This window comes from Aythya fuligula, chromosome Z, assembly GCF_009819795.1.
Source record: "Aythya fuligula isolate bAytFul2 chromosome Z, bAytFul2.pri, whole genome shotgun sequence".
Lineage (NCBI taxonomy): Eukaryota > Metazoa > Chordata > Aves > Anseriformes > Anatidae > Aythya > Aythya fuligula.
In genome coordinates, this window is record NC_045593.1 from 78604320 (window position 1) to 78624676 (window position 20357).

Consider the following 20357-nt stretch of genomic DNA (forward strand, 5'->3'; position numbering starts at 1 on the left):
CAATCCCTTGTACAAGCACAGACAATGTGCATTTCATTACATTGTATTTCAGCTTTGTAGCCTTCTTTAGAAACTGATGCCTAGAGTTTATTAAATTATAGTTTATCATGGAAGATGGGTTTTGGAGGAGGATTTGGAGGGGTAAATTCAGAAGGATAATACTGCAGCTTTGTGTCTGGACTGAACAATAACAAGCACATTCCTACACGATTATTTTCCGTTATCAGTTTCTTTCAAACCAAGGTAATTCAGTGCAGTCATTCAAAGAACTACTCCCCCTTATAAGTGAAAAATTTAATCCCTGCTTACAGACTCAGAAAATTTAGATGAAATGTAGACTAATGACAGTCTAACATAAAGTCATTTCATTCACCCTGAGTGATGGAGTAAAAATATCCCTATGAGATTGTCTGGGTACAGCATAATTTAAACAGTAGAAGATCGCAAAGCTGCCAAGTGCAGTTATACTGCTTACATAAGTAATATACTTGCAGTTTACACCAAAACTGGGTAAACAGAACAACATGAAAATGTAATTAAAACTCAAGATACTTAACGAGTTTTGGGCATCTTCTTCAACCTTTTGTTCTACAGAGTCCATCCATGTGAAACATGTCCATGTTCCATGCCCATTATCAGAAACACGGTTTGTTTATTTGTCACAGACACGGAGACCTGTGATTACGGCTGGCACAAGTTCCAAGGACAGTGCTACAAATACTTTGCCCACCGGCGCACATGGGACACAGCTGAAAGGGAATGCCGTCTGCAGGGAGCCCACCTGACGAGCATCTTGTCCCACGAGGAGCAGATCTTTGTGAACCGTACGTACTGTTGTCATCTCTCTAAGCAAGCACAGGCACTGAGGATTCAGAGAGAGGATCATATTGGCCGTTCACTAAACTTTTACATCTCCATGTTAAAATATACTTTTAGAATATAGAGATGCAAAGATGCACTTTGTTTTCTTGGTTGTCACTTTGTCTTTAAGTGCAAGATCCTTAATCTCTATTAAGTTATGACTTGTTACATAGAAAATGTTTCATTCTGGGGGAAAGTGAACTAGTCCTATGGTTTTGATATAGAAAATTAATTAAACTTTTTTTTCTGGTAGCTTTAGATCTTTTGTTCACATGGCAAAAATGGCCAGGCCATCATGTTAGTAGGCATGTATAAAAGAATAGCTCCTATGAGTTAATGCTGCAAAATCTTGACCTCAGTCACAGCCTAGACAAAACTTGAAAAAATACTGTAAATTAAAATATTTGTCTTTTTTTTTTCCTTTCTTTTTCTCTCTCTTTCTCTCTTTCTCTCTTTCTTTCTCTCTTTCTCTCTTTCTCTCTCTTTTTCTCTCTTTCTCTCTCTCTCTCTTTGTTTCTCTTTTTTTTTTTTTCTTTTTTTTTTTTTTTTTTTTTTTTTTTTTTTCTTTTTTTCTGATGTGTGCCCAGATAGGAAACTCATCTGTTTTCTTTGGGGGGGATGCAGTCAGTAATAGGCATGATTGTTTAAAACAGTTAGATAAGAATCTCCATTTTTATAGACATCCAAATTAAAATAAAAATGCTGAAAAACAGCCTGTAAATAGTTGTTTGCACAGGGAGTAGAAGAATCTTAAGAACAGGATGTCTGATTCATTCTGTGCAAATTCTTTTTCTTTTCTTTGATGAAATCTCTCCCATTTATGGGAAAGTTAATAAAAATATCCTTCTGTTTCCTTTCCCATTAGGTATTGGGCATGACTACCAGTGGATTGGCCTCAATGACAAAATGTTTGAGCGTGACTTCCGCTGGACTGATGGTAGCCCACTGGTAAGATGCCTCTGAAATTAAATCATCCACTCCTTTCTTTTTGCTCTGTCTTATCAATTTCCCATCAGAACTGAGGGAAGCTGCATGAAAACATGCAGTCACTAAATATGCATCCAAGCAAACAGCCAGGATACTGTCTTGTTTCAGGATAATTTCCATTTGTGATGTAGTTCTAAAATCTTAATTTTAGTTCTTATTATTTTATATGTGGGATCTCCTAATGTTTCCAAAGAGAAAAGCTCAGAAAGTCTGAGACTATTACTTAGGGGTCACTGCTGCAGAAGATTTTGTTTTTCATCTCTAAGAAGATTCCTTACATATATAGAGCAGAATGCATTTTTTCAGATGAAGATACTGCATATGAGCCCTTGTCTTTTTGAGTGCATGAAGAAACCTTTCAGGTCTTCTGGGGAGCTGTTTTAGTTGGTGTGGCAGTCTGATGGCTAGGATGTTGAAGCAGTCATTCTTAGGTGGTTCAGGAGGCCTGCAACCAATAATCTGTCCATAAAGTTTTAAGTTGCTGTTGATACCTCCTGATGCCTTAAAACATGAAGGAAGGAAAGTCAGCAGAAGGAGAGGGAAAACACTCCCTGTCCACCTTTAGCAGACCTAAATCAAATAGTTGCTTGATACAGTATCTCCAATTCAAAACAGACACTTCTGTAGAAGGGACAGGTGATTTATTGCTGTTTAACACCCACTGAATAGCACTATATATATAAAAAAGCAGTTATGATTATTATTTCCCCCCACCCCCAGTTGTGAATTCTTAGAGGAGAAAGCATCTGGACTACAGGACACAGATGTGCACATGCTCACACATGCACACAGTGATCATTGCTGCATACTATGTGACTACAGCTTATGTAGAGAGACACCTGGATCAAAGCAAGCTTTACTTATTACATTTTTATATAAATAGCCACAAAGTCCTTTAAAATAACTTATAAATGAGCCATTTCTTGGGAAACATGTGTAGGAGGTGACAGAATGGGGAGAAAAGGAAGGAAGATGAAAATGTTTGTTGCCCAATTGACTGCTTGGTTATTCTTTGGTGAAAACGACTTAAATCATGTTTGTACCCATTTGTGCTTGGAGCTACATAGTCTCGCAGGATGTAAGTGAAGGAGTTTCTTTTCATCACTTTCTCTTGCCTCTCGTGTATTTTTGGGAGCACAAGATGGGTCATGGCCTTGAGCTTCACTCATTCTGGATTATTTCATTCTCTGTTTCTTATGTGGCATCTTGCACCTCACTGTCTGAAACAGGCACTCTCTGAGGATGGTTTAACTTTGATGACACTATCCTCTAGTGGTGGTGATTCATTACACCTCAGGTAATAAATAGAAATAATGAAAAAATCAACTGTAAGCATAAAATGTATTTCCTTGATGGTGTCCTTAAGTTCCAATGAATTTGAATACCATGTAGTTGAAAAATGTACATCATTTATGCATTTGCAGATGAAAAGCAGTTATGATAGTGTTAAATGAATCAATATAATTTACAATAATGAAAATAAGCATTATTTCATACATCCTCAGGCTCTAAAATAAATTTATGAGTAGAGAGACAGCTGTTGCGCATATCAAAATTTAAACAGCCTTCTGGTGTTCTACATATCAGGGTGCATCAGCTTTTTTTGTCTTTGTTGCCCAGCTCCTCTCCAAGAGATTATTGTCTGTCTAGAATTCTATTCAACAATTCTGGTGTAGTAGAAAATTCTTCATGTCTGCTGGGGATCCCCCTGATAAGCTGGAGACACTATCAACATCAGAAAAGCCACACCAACTTTCAGGTGGACAGTGCATATAGAAGTGATATATATTCATTTATCTTTATCTTGATAGTTTTCTGACAACAGCTTGGTTTAATCTGAAAATCATACTTATAATATTTCATAAGTTTTTGGGTTAAAAAGGGTTGTGATGCTCAGTAGATTTAAAAGAAAAAACAAATGAATAGCAGCAGCAGCAAGACACATCATGGATGAAATTATTGTCCCAGTGCTGCAGCTAACTTAGTACTGCGCAGATTAATAGCTGTGATAACCAGTGTTTACACATAAGAGTTGCGACTTCTCTTTCACATGAGTTTTTTTTTTGTTTGTTTGTTTGTTTGTTTTCCTGAACCAAACAAATAAAAGGAGACACAAACCTAGAACTGGAATCAGAAATCCCTGAACCACAGGCTTTACCTTTGGACAATATGGGATAAGGTCTGGATTACTCTGGTACACATTTTCCATGGACATAAGAAGACCAAAACTCAAATAGTTAGTATGTTGAAAAGAACTCTTTTGCCAGGTGTTGGCATGTCTTTTATTAGCAGTTTCTGGAAAAAGGATCAGGTGACTTTTTTCTTTATTGTTATTATTTTATTTGCACCTAAAAGGTATTTCAACCAATGAGTCTGATAGAAGAAAATCAGTCCTCTTTTTAGCATTTTCAGCTCAAAACCAAGCCAAGTGTTTTTCCAGAATTTTTAAACTGAAACTAAATGCCAGCCACCATTAAATATGATAGTCAAACAAAAGCACCTGCATGAGTTCCTTAGTGAAAAACAACAAACATACATTCAAGTGCACTGTACATTGTTTCCAGTTACAGTGTGCTCTTGAATACACATGTCCAGCTCAGCTATTTTTTGTGGGCTTCATGGTCATATGCAGCAATGACATAAATCATGTGCTGCCTCACTTCCATATGCTCCCAAAATACAGTTTTGTTTTGTTTTGCCGTGTTTTTGTTTTTGTTTTTTTCTTATTATTTTTTTTTTCTGCAGAGCCTTCTTGTCTGTTCATGTGAGATAAGTGTTAAAAAGCTGCAGTGGTGGGGCTGGAGAAGGTGATGAATTCATCTTTGTTATTGTTCTGGTAATGTGAGAAGGGTTAGAATCTCAGATGCAGTTGTGGAAATTTCCCCTCCCTGACCAACCAATGGATATCAGTTTTGCCAGTCAAATATGCAAGGGCCTTTAGGTTTTCTGTGAGATCAGATCATGCCACTTCAGTGGGACAGGAGATTTCTTAAGGTTGTGTAGGGAGAATATGACCAAGACTTTTAAAAATTGAGCATATAAAATTAGGGTTCTAACTGGGAAGCCTAAACTGAGCCTAGATTATCCCAGGCAGATTCACACTTATATTCTTATTTTGAAAAAAGGGGCAATTATTTAGGTGCCTAATAGTGGACTGTCTATTGTCAATCAGTTTTGGTATCTTGACATTCTTGGTGATCCCCCGTAGAAAACAGTGACTGTCAAAAAAATCAGCAGTCAAAAGAGTCCATTTCTCCTTGTGTTTATTTTTCATATACCAACCGGAATTTATGTGACTTGCAAAAATAAAGCCAATAACCAACTTTTGGAAGAAATGGTCTAATTCTCAGAGATACCCAAAGAAAATGTTTGTTTCTTGAATAACAAAACAGGTACAATCAAATTCAGTGAGAAAACAAGTAACAATGCTCAAAACACTTTTTCTTTTTTATTTTTTAATCCACATGACATTTTTCCATGCCTGTATTGTAGATTGACTATGTTTGAATATATGTTCAACATTAAATGCTGAAGACTTCAAAATGTTTTCTTTAACACAAACTCTTAGGACAAGGAACATTTATCTTTAAGTAGAAACATGTACAGTTTTAAATCGTATTATTGTGAGATTCTGTTCCTGCAAACAGTGTGTAAGGAGACCTTTAGATCTACCTCACTGAACTGTCTGATGAATAGTTATCTGTGTGCTTTTAGGGGATTTTGACAAGTTTTAGGTCTTAGTAGTACAGTAGTTCTCAAGGTAAACCTTCTCAGTAGTTTCCTGCTTTTCAGGCAAAATGTCATAACCTTGTGCAGCATATTGGGCAGTCTAGATAGTTTAAGCACTTCCCGCTAAGCATTACCTTTTCATCATGCTGTACTCCCTGTATTCCAAAAATGTATTGATCTTGAAAACTGCAAAATAACATGATTAAAGTAGTTAGGTCACACCTTTGGTGCCCTAAAGTTCAGCTGGCAGTCCAGGTACTACTTTCACATAAACAGATTGCTTTCCATGAAACTGGTATTTCATTATATACATTTTTATTGGCCAGACATTATATTTGTCCTCCCCCCCCCCCCCCCACCCCCCCCTTTTTGTTTGTTTGTTTGTTTGTTTGTTTTGTTTGTTTGTTTATTGCAAATTCCCTTTGAAGACAAAGTGGGAGCTTCTTGCATATGGTCAGGGCAAAAGCTCTGAAGCTCCTTGGCTAAGCTTAGGGCACCTAGTCCAATATGTAAACCAAAATGAGATGTAATTTCACTAACACTGGAAAGTATTGCTGGCCACCTGCACGAATCCAATTTGTTCTGATTTGTTGTACTGTAGCTGTATGGCAAGAAGCAATTTTTTTTCTCATCTACAACGTGTTCTTGCTTCTTTTCTTTTGGAAAAGAAAGAGCTTTCCAGCATTTCCGGTGGTTGGGAGAGTTGGATTTGTCTTCTGGAGCTGATGGGCCACATGAAAAACACTTAGGCAGTGTTTCCAGTGTTCCCATTTCCTATCAAGGGAAAAGAGCTGATTGCAGCTGTGTGAGTGCAACACAAAAAGAAAATGTTCTTTCAGGAAACTGAGACCCAGGCTTGTGGAGCAAGTTCACCTCTCACTGTGGTGAGAGCTATAAGGCACTGCCACATGCCTGGACCTGTATCATCAGCCACACACAAGATCATGTGGGCCAGAGGCAGGGGATTTGTAGCCTGCAAATTTTGACTCATCCACCTAGACCCTAATTTCCAGAAGGTTAATCTCAAAAACAAAGGCACTGAAGTGAGCTCAGAGTGCTCACAGCACCCCAGCACTCCTAGAGCTTCATTATTCATTGTGTCCTCAAAATCAGGCAAATTTCTGCTCAGCACATTTGAGGTATATGCATTTCACTGCACTGACAGACAGAAGAGGCAGAAGGAAATAATACAACATTTTTAAAAGCTTTTTTTTTTTTTTTTTTTTTTTTTTTTTTTTTTAATTTGCTTTCCTTCTATTACAGTGTGGTTGTGGGGCTGTCCCATTGATACTTAGTATGGGAAAGCATTAGTTTTCCTCAGCTTGATATTTTACAAGGGAATCAAAACAGCTACAAATAAGAGCTTGTTTACAAATAATAATACAGAATCAAAATTATTCTTGCACTTTTCTGTAGATTTTCCCTTGCTTTTATGGAATAGTGAATAACTCTTTTACAATGATTCATAGAGAGTCTTCATTTCACTTATAAAATTCTTGAAAAAAACTCAAATAAGTTTGGTAAAATCACAGTGGTACAGGAGAAAAAAACAAAGCCCAAATAGTAATACAACTATATAAAAAGAAGTCTGTACTTCTATACAACTTCTATACTTCTATACAACTATATAAAAAGAAGTCCATTCCTACTTAGGTCCTTGTATATCTTAAATTTGATGTAATACAAACTACAAAATAACAAAATTTACACTGTCATTGGAAACATTTAATAATTGGCTTGATCAAAGACACTGTGAATACAATGCAACATTTGAAGGTATCTTAGGGAAATTGAATTTAAATAATTCACTTAGCTCTGTGAATACTAACTTTTACAGCTGTAAAGCACACCCATCCAAATAGAAGAAATCTGGTGTTGCTTTTGGCAGCTTCTCCATTGTGTTTGGGCTGCTGGCGTTTCTCTGTTAAGGGCCCTTGTGAGCAGGCACGGCGGTAAAGGAGTCCTTTGGAGCTATTCATGTTATGGATTAAGCGCATATAGCTACTTGGGGTTGTGCCTTGGGCCTCTGTCTCACAAGGGGAGTTATTCATATCCTTCGGAAAATGCTGTTGATAATTAGTGCTTTGTAGGGCAGTAAGCTCACTCCCATTACATAAGATTAGTGCCGTAATAAGGAGCTGGCTAGTGTCTGTGGCCAGATTGTCTGTCACTGGGAGAGTGCTGCCAGCTAGGAGAGTAATGGGGCATATTGCCACTTTTAAAACTGTCCAGAGACTCTACGTTAGTTTTTCTTCCCTTCAGCACAGCAGCTTTACGCTGTGTGTTCGCAGTGCTGGCCCTCCGGTTGTCAGTCCTAGGTAGCTGCATAAAAAACACAGTAAAACCAAACCCAAGTTTAATCCTGGAGAAAACAAAGCCCTCTCTTTTCCCCACTTTATTGGTCAGTGCATCAGAATGGTCTGACCTGAGCAAATCTAAAACTGCACCCCTTGCATAAAGAGTAACGTTATTTAACACAAAGCCCTTCAAAAGGCATGGGGTTTTGTAGGGAGGTAGCCTGTCTCCGAGGGTTAAATAAAGCAAACAAACTAAAAAATACTGTAGTCAGCTGCAAACAAAAAGCTCATTGTGCCAATGTCCCACAGGATCCCTGCAGAAGGAGATTTTAAATCTACCAAATGTTTTGATTTTGTGCTGCAGTCAGTTATTACAGACTCTTTTTAAGATGCTCATTTGACCTGCATTTAACTGGGGGAGAAGTATATAACATTATTAATGACAGTTATGTTTTTAGTTCAGCCTGTTGTAGGCTGAAGGAAGGGCCTCTTGTACAAAGATTTTTTTTTGTCTTATTTTTACCAAGGGGGCCAGCAGTTTCTTCAGAGCCTCATTACAGCTGGCCCTGGGCTAAAGCTCTTGGACAGCTTCAAACCTGCAATAACTGTTGAAATAAATGACAAAGTGGAGGATTTTCATTTTCCACTGACTCTTCTGTAAACTGTGCACAAAAAGAGCAAGTCACACCCTACACAATTTGCATCACGTTGATAATACGTAATTAAGCTGGTGTTAATCCCAGAAAACATGTATTATGCCATTTAACATCCTACCACACTTATCTTCCACGGCAAGACACCTGCCCAATAACAAGAGAATTTAACCAGCTCCCTGTGGCATTCATTTTTCATTCTCCATCCTAAGGGAACTTCTGGATATCTAACACACACAATATACCCAGAAAATTGAACTCTAGAGTGTGTGAACCATGATAAAAGTCACTACCCTAAGAGGACTTGGTGCAGAGCAGATCAAACAGGTCAAAGTCATCGGGGTGCTGTCCATTGACTTCAGTTAGCTTTTAAGCCGTTTATAAGAGAGAGATCTTTTCTGAAGAATTGTGATCTCGGAGCTACTTAGTTTGCTTCAGGGCTCAGTAGTGAGTAGACACTGCCATCTAGTGGTAATTTCTTGACATACCTGCCACTTTGTGCTTTGAGTGGAAAGTTTGTTACCTTGAGGTTCTGTTTAAAAAAAAAAGTCAAAAAAGATAGTCGTCTCCTAGATAACCCCCTCCCCCCCAAAAAAAAAAAAAGATACTGATTTTTATTTCAGCTACATCAGCTGATGATTTTTACTTATTTCATTTCTAGTTCAAAGCTCCTTCTTTCTCCCTGTGTGACTGCAATGGGGAGCCAATTTTGGGTGCCTGCCCAATCCAAATCCTGCCTCTTTCCCAAATCCCATGAACAAAAAACACAAATTAGAGGCTTGAGGGAAGTCATTCTACTGTGATCTCTGTATTAAGAATATTGGGATTGTGGCATGTGATATTTTTTGTACCCATAGTCAAGTTTAGACATAGCAGTTGTCTTCCAATTGACTCAAATTTCTCCCAGCAAAGATTTGCTGGGAAACATTTAGCTTTTATTTTAGCATGCGCCTAAAGTATGCATGGGATCTACCCTATGGAGTTTGGGTACCACCCATGTCTTTAATGCAAGGCATGTGCTTAAGCATTCAGTGACTGGAGTTTTTAATCTCACAAATACTTTTGGTAAATTCTGTCAAACTACTCCCATTCATAAAATTAAACAGAAGATCTTTTGCAGATCTTTGGGGTGAAATTAAGTGAAACAGAGCCTATGCTGTAAGGTAGTTTCTTGTCTTTCTCAGTATATAAATGTATTTAAATACTAGGTGAATTTAATGTAAGTATTTTATTCATTGCCAAATCTTCTCAGCGATCTGTTTGATTTTATTTCTACCAAAAAGAAATGCAATCCCTTTCAAACTTCCCATGAGTGTCTCAAGTAACAGTTTCAGTGCTGTCTAACAGCATAAGCCACAAACATTCTGAGCTGATCTTTATTCTCATTCTACCCCTGTGCTGATCTATCTTGTGGTGGTTCAGCCAACCTAAAACCATGGGCAATAACAAGTTATTACATCTCTAAAAGAGAGATGTAGTTTTTAGTTAAGCAATCAAGCTATAAGAGAACTTCCCCAGTGCTGGACTTGTTCACTAGATTTCCCTGAAAAGGCTTTTTTTTTTTTTTTTAAGAAATGCATGCTATTGTTAACAAAAAAAAAAAAAAAAAAAAAAAAAAAAAAGTATTCCTGTTCCATAGCAGAATTATGGGAAAAAAATGAGGATAGCAGCCAAAAAGTTTTGCAGTGGTGTCTTACACTAATTTAGTGACAAAATCTGAGACAGGAAATAGTGCTTCATTTTAAGATGACATGGCACAGAGAGCATCATGTCACCAAGTCCCTGCAGCTTTACGTTTTTTTGTTTGTTTGTTTGTTTTTGTTCTTGAGTTTGTTTGTTTGATTGTTTGTTTTATTTTATTTGCTACATTAATCTTGAATTGAGAAGCAATCAGAGGGGGAAGCAGACAGAAAGAAATAGAATAAAAATACTATTGGAAATTATAAGTCCCAAAAAGTGCCAAGAAAGGTTTATACTTTAAACTCATTTGGACATGCTGAAAACATGCTTTACTTTCCCTGCAGGAAAGCCATTAACCCTACAAATATAAATAAGACATGTATTCCAAGTAAACTGTTTCCTAGCTTTAGTTTTGTAGAAAAGATCATTAGCCTTTGCACAATAATGAGGTCCAAGCAGTAACATTTGTTTGCATCAGTAGCTGTGCTTGGTTAAACATGGTGTTTGTTGACTATTCTGAATGCAAAGCCCATGCTATTGATCTCAGCCACTTGGTGTGCCTTTTGGAGATAAGGAACTGCTGAAATGTCTAAGTGCATGTCTCAAAGCTGAGATACTGCTCACTCCTGGATTCACCTTGACAGGGCAAACATCTGAAAGAGCTGAATGGATTACTCGTTAAAAAGGAAATGAGTCCCTCAAGTAAGGCTGGTTATCTGAAAATTTAAATAACAAATCTCCCACAAGGCAGGATCTTGTTTGTGACAGGAAGGCTCTGCTTATTCTGTTTAATTACCAGCCATCTGAATGACAAAAATAGTGACCAGCTAATAAAATCAGCCACTTTACAGCTCTTGCTGTAATCCTGGTTTTCTTGGATTTAATTGGTGGACTGTCATCCTGCCACCTAACTGGCAGATTAAGGCTGTGATTTAATTCAGTCTGATATGGGGGGGGGGGGGGGGGGGGGGGGAGGGGGGGAGGGAATAAATAAATAAATTGAACTTTTATTATAAAAACATCTTCATGGACTTTTGTAATCATCAGATCCAAGGTCCTCCCATGAGGCAAGAAAATATATAGCCACTGTTCCCCAGGCTATCAGTTGCCAATCAGTCAGCCATGTGTTGTCTGCTGCCATGTGGGAAGCCTGAGGAGCTGGTCCCCTGCCTCACTGTGGCTCCAGCCCATGGACCTTCTGCCCTCTTTCTGCGGGGAAGTTTTCAGTACTTTTCAGCAAAGTAAACTAGAACAACTAAGTCCAATGTGTTAGCATGGGTTTCAGTTTCGCCAAAAGACTGTACAAGAAAGATTTCCTAAAAGGCAAAAAGAGTGCAGTGGGAGCTCCTGTTTTTGGCATGAAATGATGGCAAGACACAACAGTGTGTGGTTTCCAAAGGACCAAATTCATGTACAGATATCAAAATGTTGTTGCCAAGGCCAGTTCCTGCTGTTTTCTGGTCACACCAAAACACAGATTTTTTTTGATAACACGAAGCAAGTGTCCTGCCTTCATGGATGCTGAGGGCTTTGCCAAGAGCCTGGCACAGCAGTGTCAGCGTCCTGCAGCCTCCCCAGCAAGACATGCTTCACAGCTGGAGGAAAGGGCTAGACCTTCTGTGAAGCTCACTATAAGCTTATATGTCCTTACATGTCCTGAAGTGCTTTTCATTTTAATTGCTTTGACATTAGCCAGGGCAGTAAAATATTAGGTCAATATAATTATTTCTGCTGAGTACCTTTCTTCTTTTCATGGTCTTTCTTCCATGTATGAACTTAGCATTTGAATCTCTTTAGGTTTTCAGGACCCTAAATCATACCTTATGAATGATACAGCTAAAACTAGTGCTAATGGTGCTGATTGAAGCATGACTGTTGGTAAAAGGATGCCTTGGACTTTATCAACTCCAACACAGCACTGCTTAGCGTGGCTTTGCTGGTGTGCTGAGACAGCATCAGTTTCCCTGAAGACAGAAGGTAGTAGCAGGGTGGCTGGAATGATACAAGTGGGCTTTGGCTCCTCTGTGAACATAGCTAATCTGTTTTGGACATGATCTTAAAAAACGAACAAACCCAAATGGTAGATGTTGCCAAGGAATGAAATTAAAATATTGGGTTTTGTTTTCTTTTTTTTTCTTTCTTTTTTTTTTTTTTTTCTTTGTACAATATAACTGTTCTACAAGACAGTAATTGCATTGAAATACAAAGAACTTAAATGATGTAGCCACTTAAAGAATGGCATCTTATTTAGATTATTTTGAGTGGTGTTTTCCAACAGGAGATTTATGAATTGTTTAGGATACTTCTTTTTGCAAGGGGAGGGGTATCTGTACATTTCACAGACTTTGTAGAGAGATTGTAAGGAATATCTCTGAAAACAAACAGTACAATGCAGTATGTAACATGGGATTTGGTTCTTTCCCATTACGTTTCTGCTGATGTAGTTTTACTGGACATAGTGCAGTCACCCCTGGTTTACAGTAGTTTAAGTGGAAAACAGAGTCAAGCTCATGGTCATGCAAAAATGTCATCTGTAAGAAGAAAGCAAATTATTAGTTTATTTTTGTAACAACTTATTCAACTCAAACTGTGAGAATCTTTTTGTATCATTATCATGTTATCAGGGGCTAAATAAGGATCTGAAAAACTACAGAGGAGCTGGGTGGGGACCTAAGAAAGCAATTCAGCGGTCTGGAACTTCCTCTGCTAAGCAATTCTGGCACTGAAACCAAATGAAATCAGAGGTATTCAGCCAAAATAAACTCATGCAATGATGATATTAGATATGAGGTAACAGCATGTCATGCTGGAGGATATCAGACATTCTTGAGTAAACCACACAGCCCAGATATAATCCCTTGCCATTATGCTGCAGCCCTGCCAACAAAGCAGACAAATTTTGGGCTCGGGTGGGAGCTGGCAAGTTGCTGAGCACCTTCAGCTCACACGCCCCCAGTTGCCATGAAGCATCCCAGTTCCCACACACTGACCCCTGCAGAAGCATGCAGCTCTCTGCAGCTGCAGTTCCACAAGACAGAGCCGCGAGGCTTTGCTGTCAGGGCGTCACTAACCAAACTTTTCTACCATTAACCTGGCTGTTTTCACAGCTTTTTCCTTGTGTCCCTATGTCTTGGCATATTCTCAAAGGAGCAGATGCTACCTTTCAGTAGGGCAGGTGGTGAGATGTGAGGGGTGACTGAGACGAGTGCGTGGGGCCATAACACAGGTAAACCTAAGCCCTTGGCGTGTGTGTGCACCCTGCCTTAGCCAGCAATAGGCATCTCACATGGCCTCGGCACATTCCCAGACCCTTCACCAGCTTGGCTGTGCCAAGTCACTAGACCTGAGGCGAGGCAGCACTTCCGACATATTCTTTTGCAAAAGGGAGCACTCCAAATTACAAAAATACACACTGTGCATGGCACACGCCTTACCTCCCATTGTCCTCACCGGCCCAGGAGATTATCAGGAGGTATATGCAGAATTTTCTTTAGTTAATTTTGCTGGTTATTTTTTGTACCAGGTGTTGCAGGAGGCCCACACACAACAGATCCCATTTGACACATGTATATGGTATTTTACTACCATGCTTACAAAAGGTTATACTCTTCATTTCTCAGTTGATGTGAGTTTTTGAATTCTGGACATCAGTAAGGAAGTTAGAATGTGTTGCAGTTTAGGACTATGAGATACTAAAGCATAGAGGGTGAAGTTAAGCAGGTCCACAAAAGTAGGAGATGTTTTATGAATTGCTAGAGGTAACAGATTCAGTGCAGAACAAATTTATTTAAATCATGATTGTTAAATTGCTTGGATAATTAAAACCAGTGATGGACACATAACAGGAAATATGCATTTAACTCTTTTGTTGTTGTTGTTGTTGTTGTTGTTATTGTTCATAGCTTGATTCCTTGTAAGGTAAATACTACTTGTATAGAGTATGTAAACTGTATTACTAAAATGGTTTTGCACAGGCAATGAATAGTGGTTATTTCATAAAGCTAAGCAAATAGAAAGCTAAACTTTTATGACATTTATGTGGGCCAACTCTAGACAGAAAGATGTAAGCATTGTAGGAACTCTGTCATTTTGACCATACAAGGGACTATCTGCCAATTAAAGCCTGGCATTTATGTGAATTCCTGTTCTTTTAGATATCTATTTTTAGCCACCATCAAATTCTTGGAGTGAAACAACAGGAATCACAAAGAAAATTGCTAAGAATAGTTTCCCATATTTCCTCTAGCTTTTCTTTGCATAACATTAAGGAAATCTCAAGTTACTGAGCTTCAGTTGGGATCAAGATGAAACAAGAAGTGGAGTAAACAGTATCCCACCACTGCTAACTTCAAGGACAGTAGTGCATATGTCCCCTATGAAAGACATTGGATAGATTATCTATCTGTATGATAATCCCTTTGTTTTCCTGCTGGTTTCCTGCTGTCCCTCTTGATAGGGGCAGGTGCTGAGCTGGGAGGTGCAGAGCTGTTTGGTTAAATTAAGTGCAAACCTGCAAATTGACAGCTTCGAACCTAAAAAGCAGAGTCTGCCCAAATCAACATGTCAATTGTATGTTCCAGGTGCAGTGCCAGGAAGAAAAAAAAAATAATATATATATATATATTATTATATATATTATATATATATAATATATATATATATTATATATATATATTTAATGCTAAAGCTATTTTCTGCCATTTGAAACTTGTTACATACTGACAATCAGATTTTTACTTCTAAAACTACTGTGCCAGTTTCCATTTCACTCATATGTATGTGATCCAGATGTCTGTGGTGGTAATTTCTCTGCAGAAGGCAGAATTTGAATCATAATTTCTCAAGCTGCTCTATACTCTCAGTCTGCCACCTAAGCCTTTTTAATGGCAATATCAATCTGCAGTGATCTGGGGCCACTTTCTGACACCTTTACTTATTTCACACAAAATTCTGAAAGTCATCCTATTGCATGGCTTCATTAATGAAGAATAAATAATTTGAATTTGAGAATGCAGCCTGTGGTTTGTCATTTAGTAGACATGGACTAGTAGGGGTAGTAGCTTATTCATTGCATTTCCTGGCTTTGTGCTTTCAGCCTATGTAAGGTAGAGTGTGATCCAACACATTTTTGTTGAGATAGTCCTTGAACTGAATTGTGTCAACTTGTTTTACTCACCTGATACTAGTCTACAGTAAGTAAAATGTAGCATCAAAATACTTTTTGTCTGTTAATAGAGTGGGAAGATATTGTAAATCTAGTTTTGTGTAGTTTGTGCTTAACTGCCTGAACCAAACAATTGAGGTTGCTCATCATCAACGGTAATATTTTGTGTTCTGTAAAATGAAATGTAAATATATTCCAACACTGGAAATAATGGGTGTGCTTCTCTTTTCTGCAGCAATATGAGAACTGGCGACCAAACCAGCCAGACAGTTTCTTTTCTGCTGGAGAAGACTGTGTTGTTATAATATGGCATGAGAATGGGCAGTGGAATGATGTTCCATGCAATTATCACCTGACCTATACCTGCAAGAAAGGAACAGGTACAAACTTTACAGTAACTATAGCATAATTCCAGTTTTATAAACACAAAGGGACAAATTCTAAGTGATTTATGGTGACCAATAGAGTGAACCTAGAGCTGAGTTAGCCCCACAAACTTGTTTTTCTCTATCCACATATTAAACTTTTCCTAATCTGCTCTTGAGTCAAGGTCAAAATGGTACACAATAGAAACTCCTAGTTGAAACCAGACAAATTTCTTATTTGCAGATCTCAACAAAAGAGGCATTTACGTACTTGGCAGACCTGCTTTACCTGCGTGCCACTGTGAACAATGTGCGTAGCAGTGACAGAATGCACAGGAATGGCACAAAGCTGCACCAGGGGAGGTTCAGACTGAAGGAATCTGAAAGGCACATTGGACTTATACACTGCTAGAGCTGATGCTTACATACAATCACAGAATAGCTTGGGTTGGAAGGGAATTTAAAGACCATCTGGTTCCAACCCCCTTGCTATGGGCAGGGACACCTCCCACCAGACGAGGTTGCCCAAGGCCCCATCCAGCCTGGCCTTGAACACCTCCAGGGATCAGGCATCCACAGCTTCTCTGGGCAACCTGTACCAGGGATTCACCACCCTCAGAGTGAAGAATTTCTTCTTTATAGGTAATCTAAACCTATTCTCTTTTAGTTTAAAATCATTACTCCTTGTCTTCTCACTATACCCCCTGACACAGAGTCCCTCCCCAGATTTCCTATAGCCCTCTTTCGGCACTGGCAGGCCACTGTAAGGTCTTCCCAGAGCCTTCTCTTCTCCAGGCTGAACAACTCCAACTCCTCAGCCTGTCTTCATAGGAGAGGTGTTCCAGTTCTTTGATCATACAGGACGCTCTTACAGGCCCCTGTCCTTCTTCTGCTGGGGTCCCAGAGCTGAGTGCAGGACTCCAGGTGGGGTCTCACAAGAGCAGAACAGAGGAGGACAATCCCCTCCCTCACCCAGATTATCCGTGCTGCTGTTGGTGTAGCCCAGGGTATGGTTGGCTTTCCAGGCTGCAATCACACATTGCTGGCTTGTGTTGAGCTTCTTGTCAACAAACATTCCCAGGTTATTCTTCTCAGAGCTGGTCTCAATCCATTCTCTGCCCAGCCTGTATTTGGGCTTGGGATTGCCCTGACCCATATGCAGGACCTTGAACTTGGCTTTGTTGAACTTCATGAGGTTTGCATAGGCCCACCTCTCAGGCCCATCCAGGTCCCTCTGGATGGCATCCCTTCCCTCCAGCGTGTCGACCACACCACCCAGCTCGCTGTCATCAGCAAACTTGCTGAGGGTGCACAAGGTCCTACTGCCCATGTCACTTACAAAGATGTCAAACAGCAATGGTCCCAACACCAATCCCTGAGGTTCACCACTCCTTCCTGATCTCCACATCGTTATTGAGCTGTCTACCACAACTCTTTGAGTGCAACCATTCCTTACCCAGTGAGTGCTCCATCCATCAAATCCCTGTCTCTCCAATTTAGGGACAAGGATATCATGCGGTCAGTGTCAGATGCTTTGCACATGTCCAGGTAGATAATGTCAGTTGCTTTTCCCCTATCCTTCATTGCTGTAACCCCATCATAGAACGCCATCAGATTTGTGAGGCACAACCTACCCTTAGTGAAGCCATGCTGGCTGTTACCAATCACTACCTTATTTTCCATGTGCCTTAGACCAAGCTAAGGAGGGTCTTCCAGGAGTGTCTGCTCCATGATGCTGCTGAACACAGAAGTGGCCTGTAGTTGCCTGGGTCAATGAAACCTCAAACACGAGAGTTGCCAGGGGATGTATATTAACACTTTAGTTGTTCTCTGTCTTTTTAGACTGGGAAAGTAAAGAAGAAACCAAAATCTCTTGTGCACTCCACTGTTGCCCAATTATCATTTACAGCATTTTGATAACATGTTCATTGTGTGTTGAAGGGTGCATGAGTTTTAAGTGCTTTTAAAAAGTCTGCTGTTGAGGAAGACCTGAGAAGTTTTAAGAATGAGATTTTTTTTATTTTATTTTATTTTTTTTTTAATCAAATGCTTGTAATACTTCACTGCTCTTCAGGTTTTGCAGCTTTCCAGTGAAAATCTTTTCTTGTGTGAGTATGAAAACTTTTTGGTTCAAAATTATATCAGAAATTTAAACCAAAAAAGGAAATATTAACCATGCATTTTGCAGTTTTACCATTTCCATCATTATTGTATTTGATGTACAGAACCGGAGAACTACAGAAAAAAGTGATCTACCTGTCCTTATTTGGACATGTCTCTTGGGATTTTTGCTAAAATCTCTTGACATGTCCCCATAGACAGAATTTACCTCAGAAAGGCATTTACAAACTGGGGTTTTGTCTTCCTTTAAGTTGCCTGTGGTCAGCCTCCTGTTGTGGAAAATGCAAAGACCTTTGGGAAGATGAAACCTCGTTATGAGATCAACTCACTTATTAGATATCACTGCAAAGATGGCTTCATCCAGCGTCATATTCCAACCATCCGGTGCCAAGGGAATGGAAGATGGGATATGCCTAAAATTACATGCATGAATCGTAAGTTCTCTGAAAAGGAATCAGTGCTGCCTCAGAAACAATAGATTCATTAATGTAAAGATGAGCATCTGTAATGATAAGTAATGAAAAGTAATGAGTATATTTTTAAAAGAAGCGCAAACCTTATATTATAGATTATGACAGCAGTACAGCTCACACTATCTGTAGAAAAATCACTGGGATTATAAAACTAATAAAAATGTTACTTTTCTGTTTTTAGAAAAGCCATTAAGATTCTTTTCAATTAAGCAGCAACATTCTTACAAAGTCTCTGAATTCATAGGTTCTCAATAATGCTAACAATGCCTTCTGCAGATGTGGTCTAACTATTTTCAAGAGATGCTTCTCCTGTCTGTAACATGGCCTTAGTATCAGTTAATCATTTGTTAACTCCCTAATTAATCACAAATAATAGAAAATTAATGTGAAGCGTAGCCAGTCCATTCATGCTGATATCATTTCAAATTAATTAATATATTCTTTTTCTCCCTCCTTTTCATTGCAGCGTCCACGTACCAAAGGACTTATTCTAAGAAATACTACTATAAACATTCTTCATCAGGAAAGGGAACATCATTAAATTCATCAAAACACTACCATCGCTGGATCAGGACATGGCAGGACTCAAGGCGCTGAGTGCTAAATGGTGAATGGGGATTTCCACCATTTCAGCCAAAGTTCTAACTTTCTGTGCCTTTTCTATCACTTATAGGAGTATTATCAAATTGTTTTGAAACTATGGACGTCCGGTATTCACAATGCATTTTGCCAAAAATATTGTGTTTATCAGAAAACAAAAAAAAAAATAAAAATAAAAATTATATAGAGGAGAAGTGCTTATGGGGATAAAAAGAGACCATTTCCAGCCTATAATGATTATTAGTTTTCTATATGCCATCAGTGTGGACCATTTTATGACATATACCAGCCTTCTGCAATATTAAACAGCTCAATTTAGCACCAATGAAAATGTAAATAAGATGATTTTAATGTTGTTTAATTGTGTGTTGTTTTAAAAATCCTGTATATAAAATGAAAAGTCACACTAAGTTCAGGCATATTTATGGTTTAGAATGGCCTCAGAGGTCTTCAGTCATTTGTGACATTGTTTTTTATGTTGTTTACCTAGGCTGGAAATGGTTGAAATAACTTCACTGACTGAAATTTGCTATTACAGGTGAAGATAAACACACAAGTGACATGACTTTTTCTTTTTAATGCAAAACTGTGCAGTTACCATCCAAGGTACAGTGTGTGTCCATGTGATGCAAAATTTAGAGCACATAAAGTGGGGATATAGCATGAACTAGGGACTGCAATGTGGAACTTTTTTTCTGCTCTCCATTCCAGCCTCATCATTCATGAGAAAGGACTGCATGGAGGACTTGTATATGACAAGGAGGGCCTGTAAAAATCCAAGTGCTAATACATTAACTTTATCAACCAGGGCCACCTTTTCTGAAAGAAAGAAAAAAAGAGGAAAAAAAAAAAAAGAAAAAAAATGAAAAAAAAAAAAAGACTTTCACAACATTAACCACAAGGTCTATATTACAGGTCTCTGCATTCTAAAATGGAGTTAGACCTAGTGTTTGGGGGATCTTTTTTTGTAAAAAACAAACAAAAATCAAAAAAGTAAATAATTTTGTATATATAACCATTTTTTAATCTTTTTATAAAGTAATGAATGTTTGTGTATGAATGCTGCAGCTGTGAAGCGTACATAAATAAATGAAGTAAGCCATACTGATTTAATTTATTGGATGTTATTTTACCCATGCAAAGAAGATTAAAAGAGCTCGCCAGTGCAGTATTAGCCCCTGAGCTCCACTTTTGGAACCATCTTTTGCTATTTTCCCAGAGAACAAAATTCCTGCTAAACAGGATCATTTGTTTGTGGTTAGATGGGTGAGAACTGTGTGACTTATGGAAGAATCAGGATCTTGGCTTTCTAGGAAGAAGTGTGTGCACAAAGAGGTTTTAGGTTGTAGTTGGTGCAGTGTGTATGTAGGAGTTTTCTATTATGATTTCTTACCCTGGTCAGCGCGACAACTGACCTGGATGTGTAT

The 20357-nt window shown here is 38.6% G+C and overlaps 1 protein-coding gene across 1 annotated transcript in view; it reads left to right on the top strand.

Moving 5' to 3' along the window:
- Window positions 1-20034, top strand: part of VCAN (versican) — a 111748-nt gene extending 91714 nt beyond the window's left edge. Inside the window, exons 11-15 of the mRNA XM_032205361.1 lie at window positions 666-824; window positions 1727-1809; window positions 15607-15751; window positions 18109-18291; window positions 18797-20034. Of these exons, the coding sequence (XP_032061252.1) occupies window positions 666-824; window positions 1727-1809; window positions 15607-15751; window positions 18109-18291; window positions 18797-18927 (701 nt within the window). The 3' untranslated portion in view covers window positions 18928-20034. The remainder of the gene's footprint in view (window positions 1-665; window positions 825-1726; window positions 1810-15606; window positions 15752-18108; window positions 18292-18796) is intronic.
- Window positions 20035-20357: the final 323 nt, after the last annotated feature.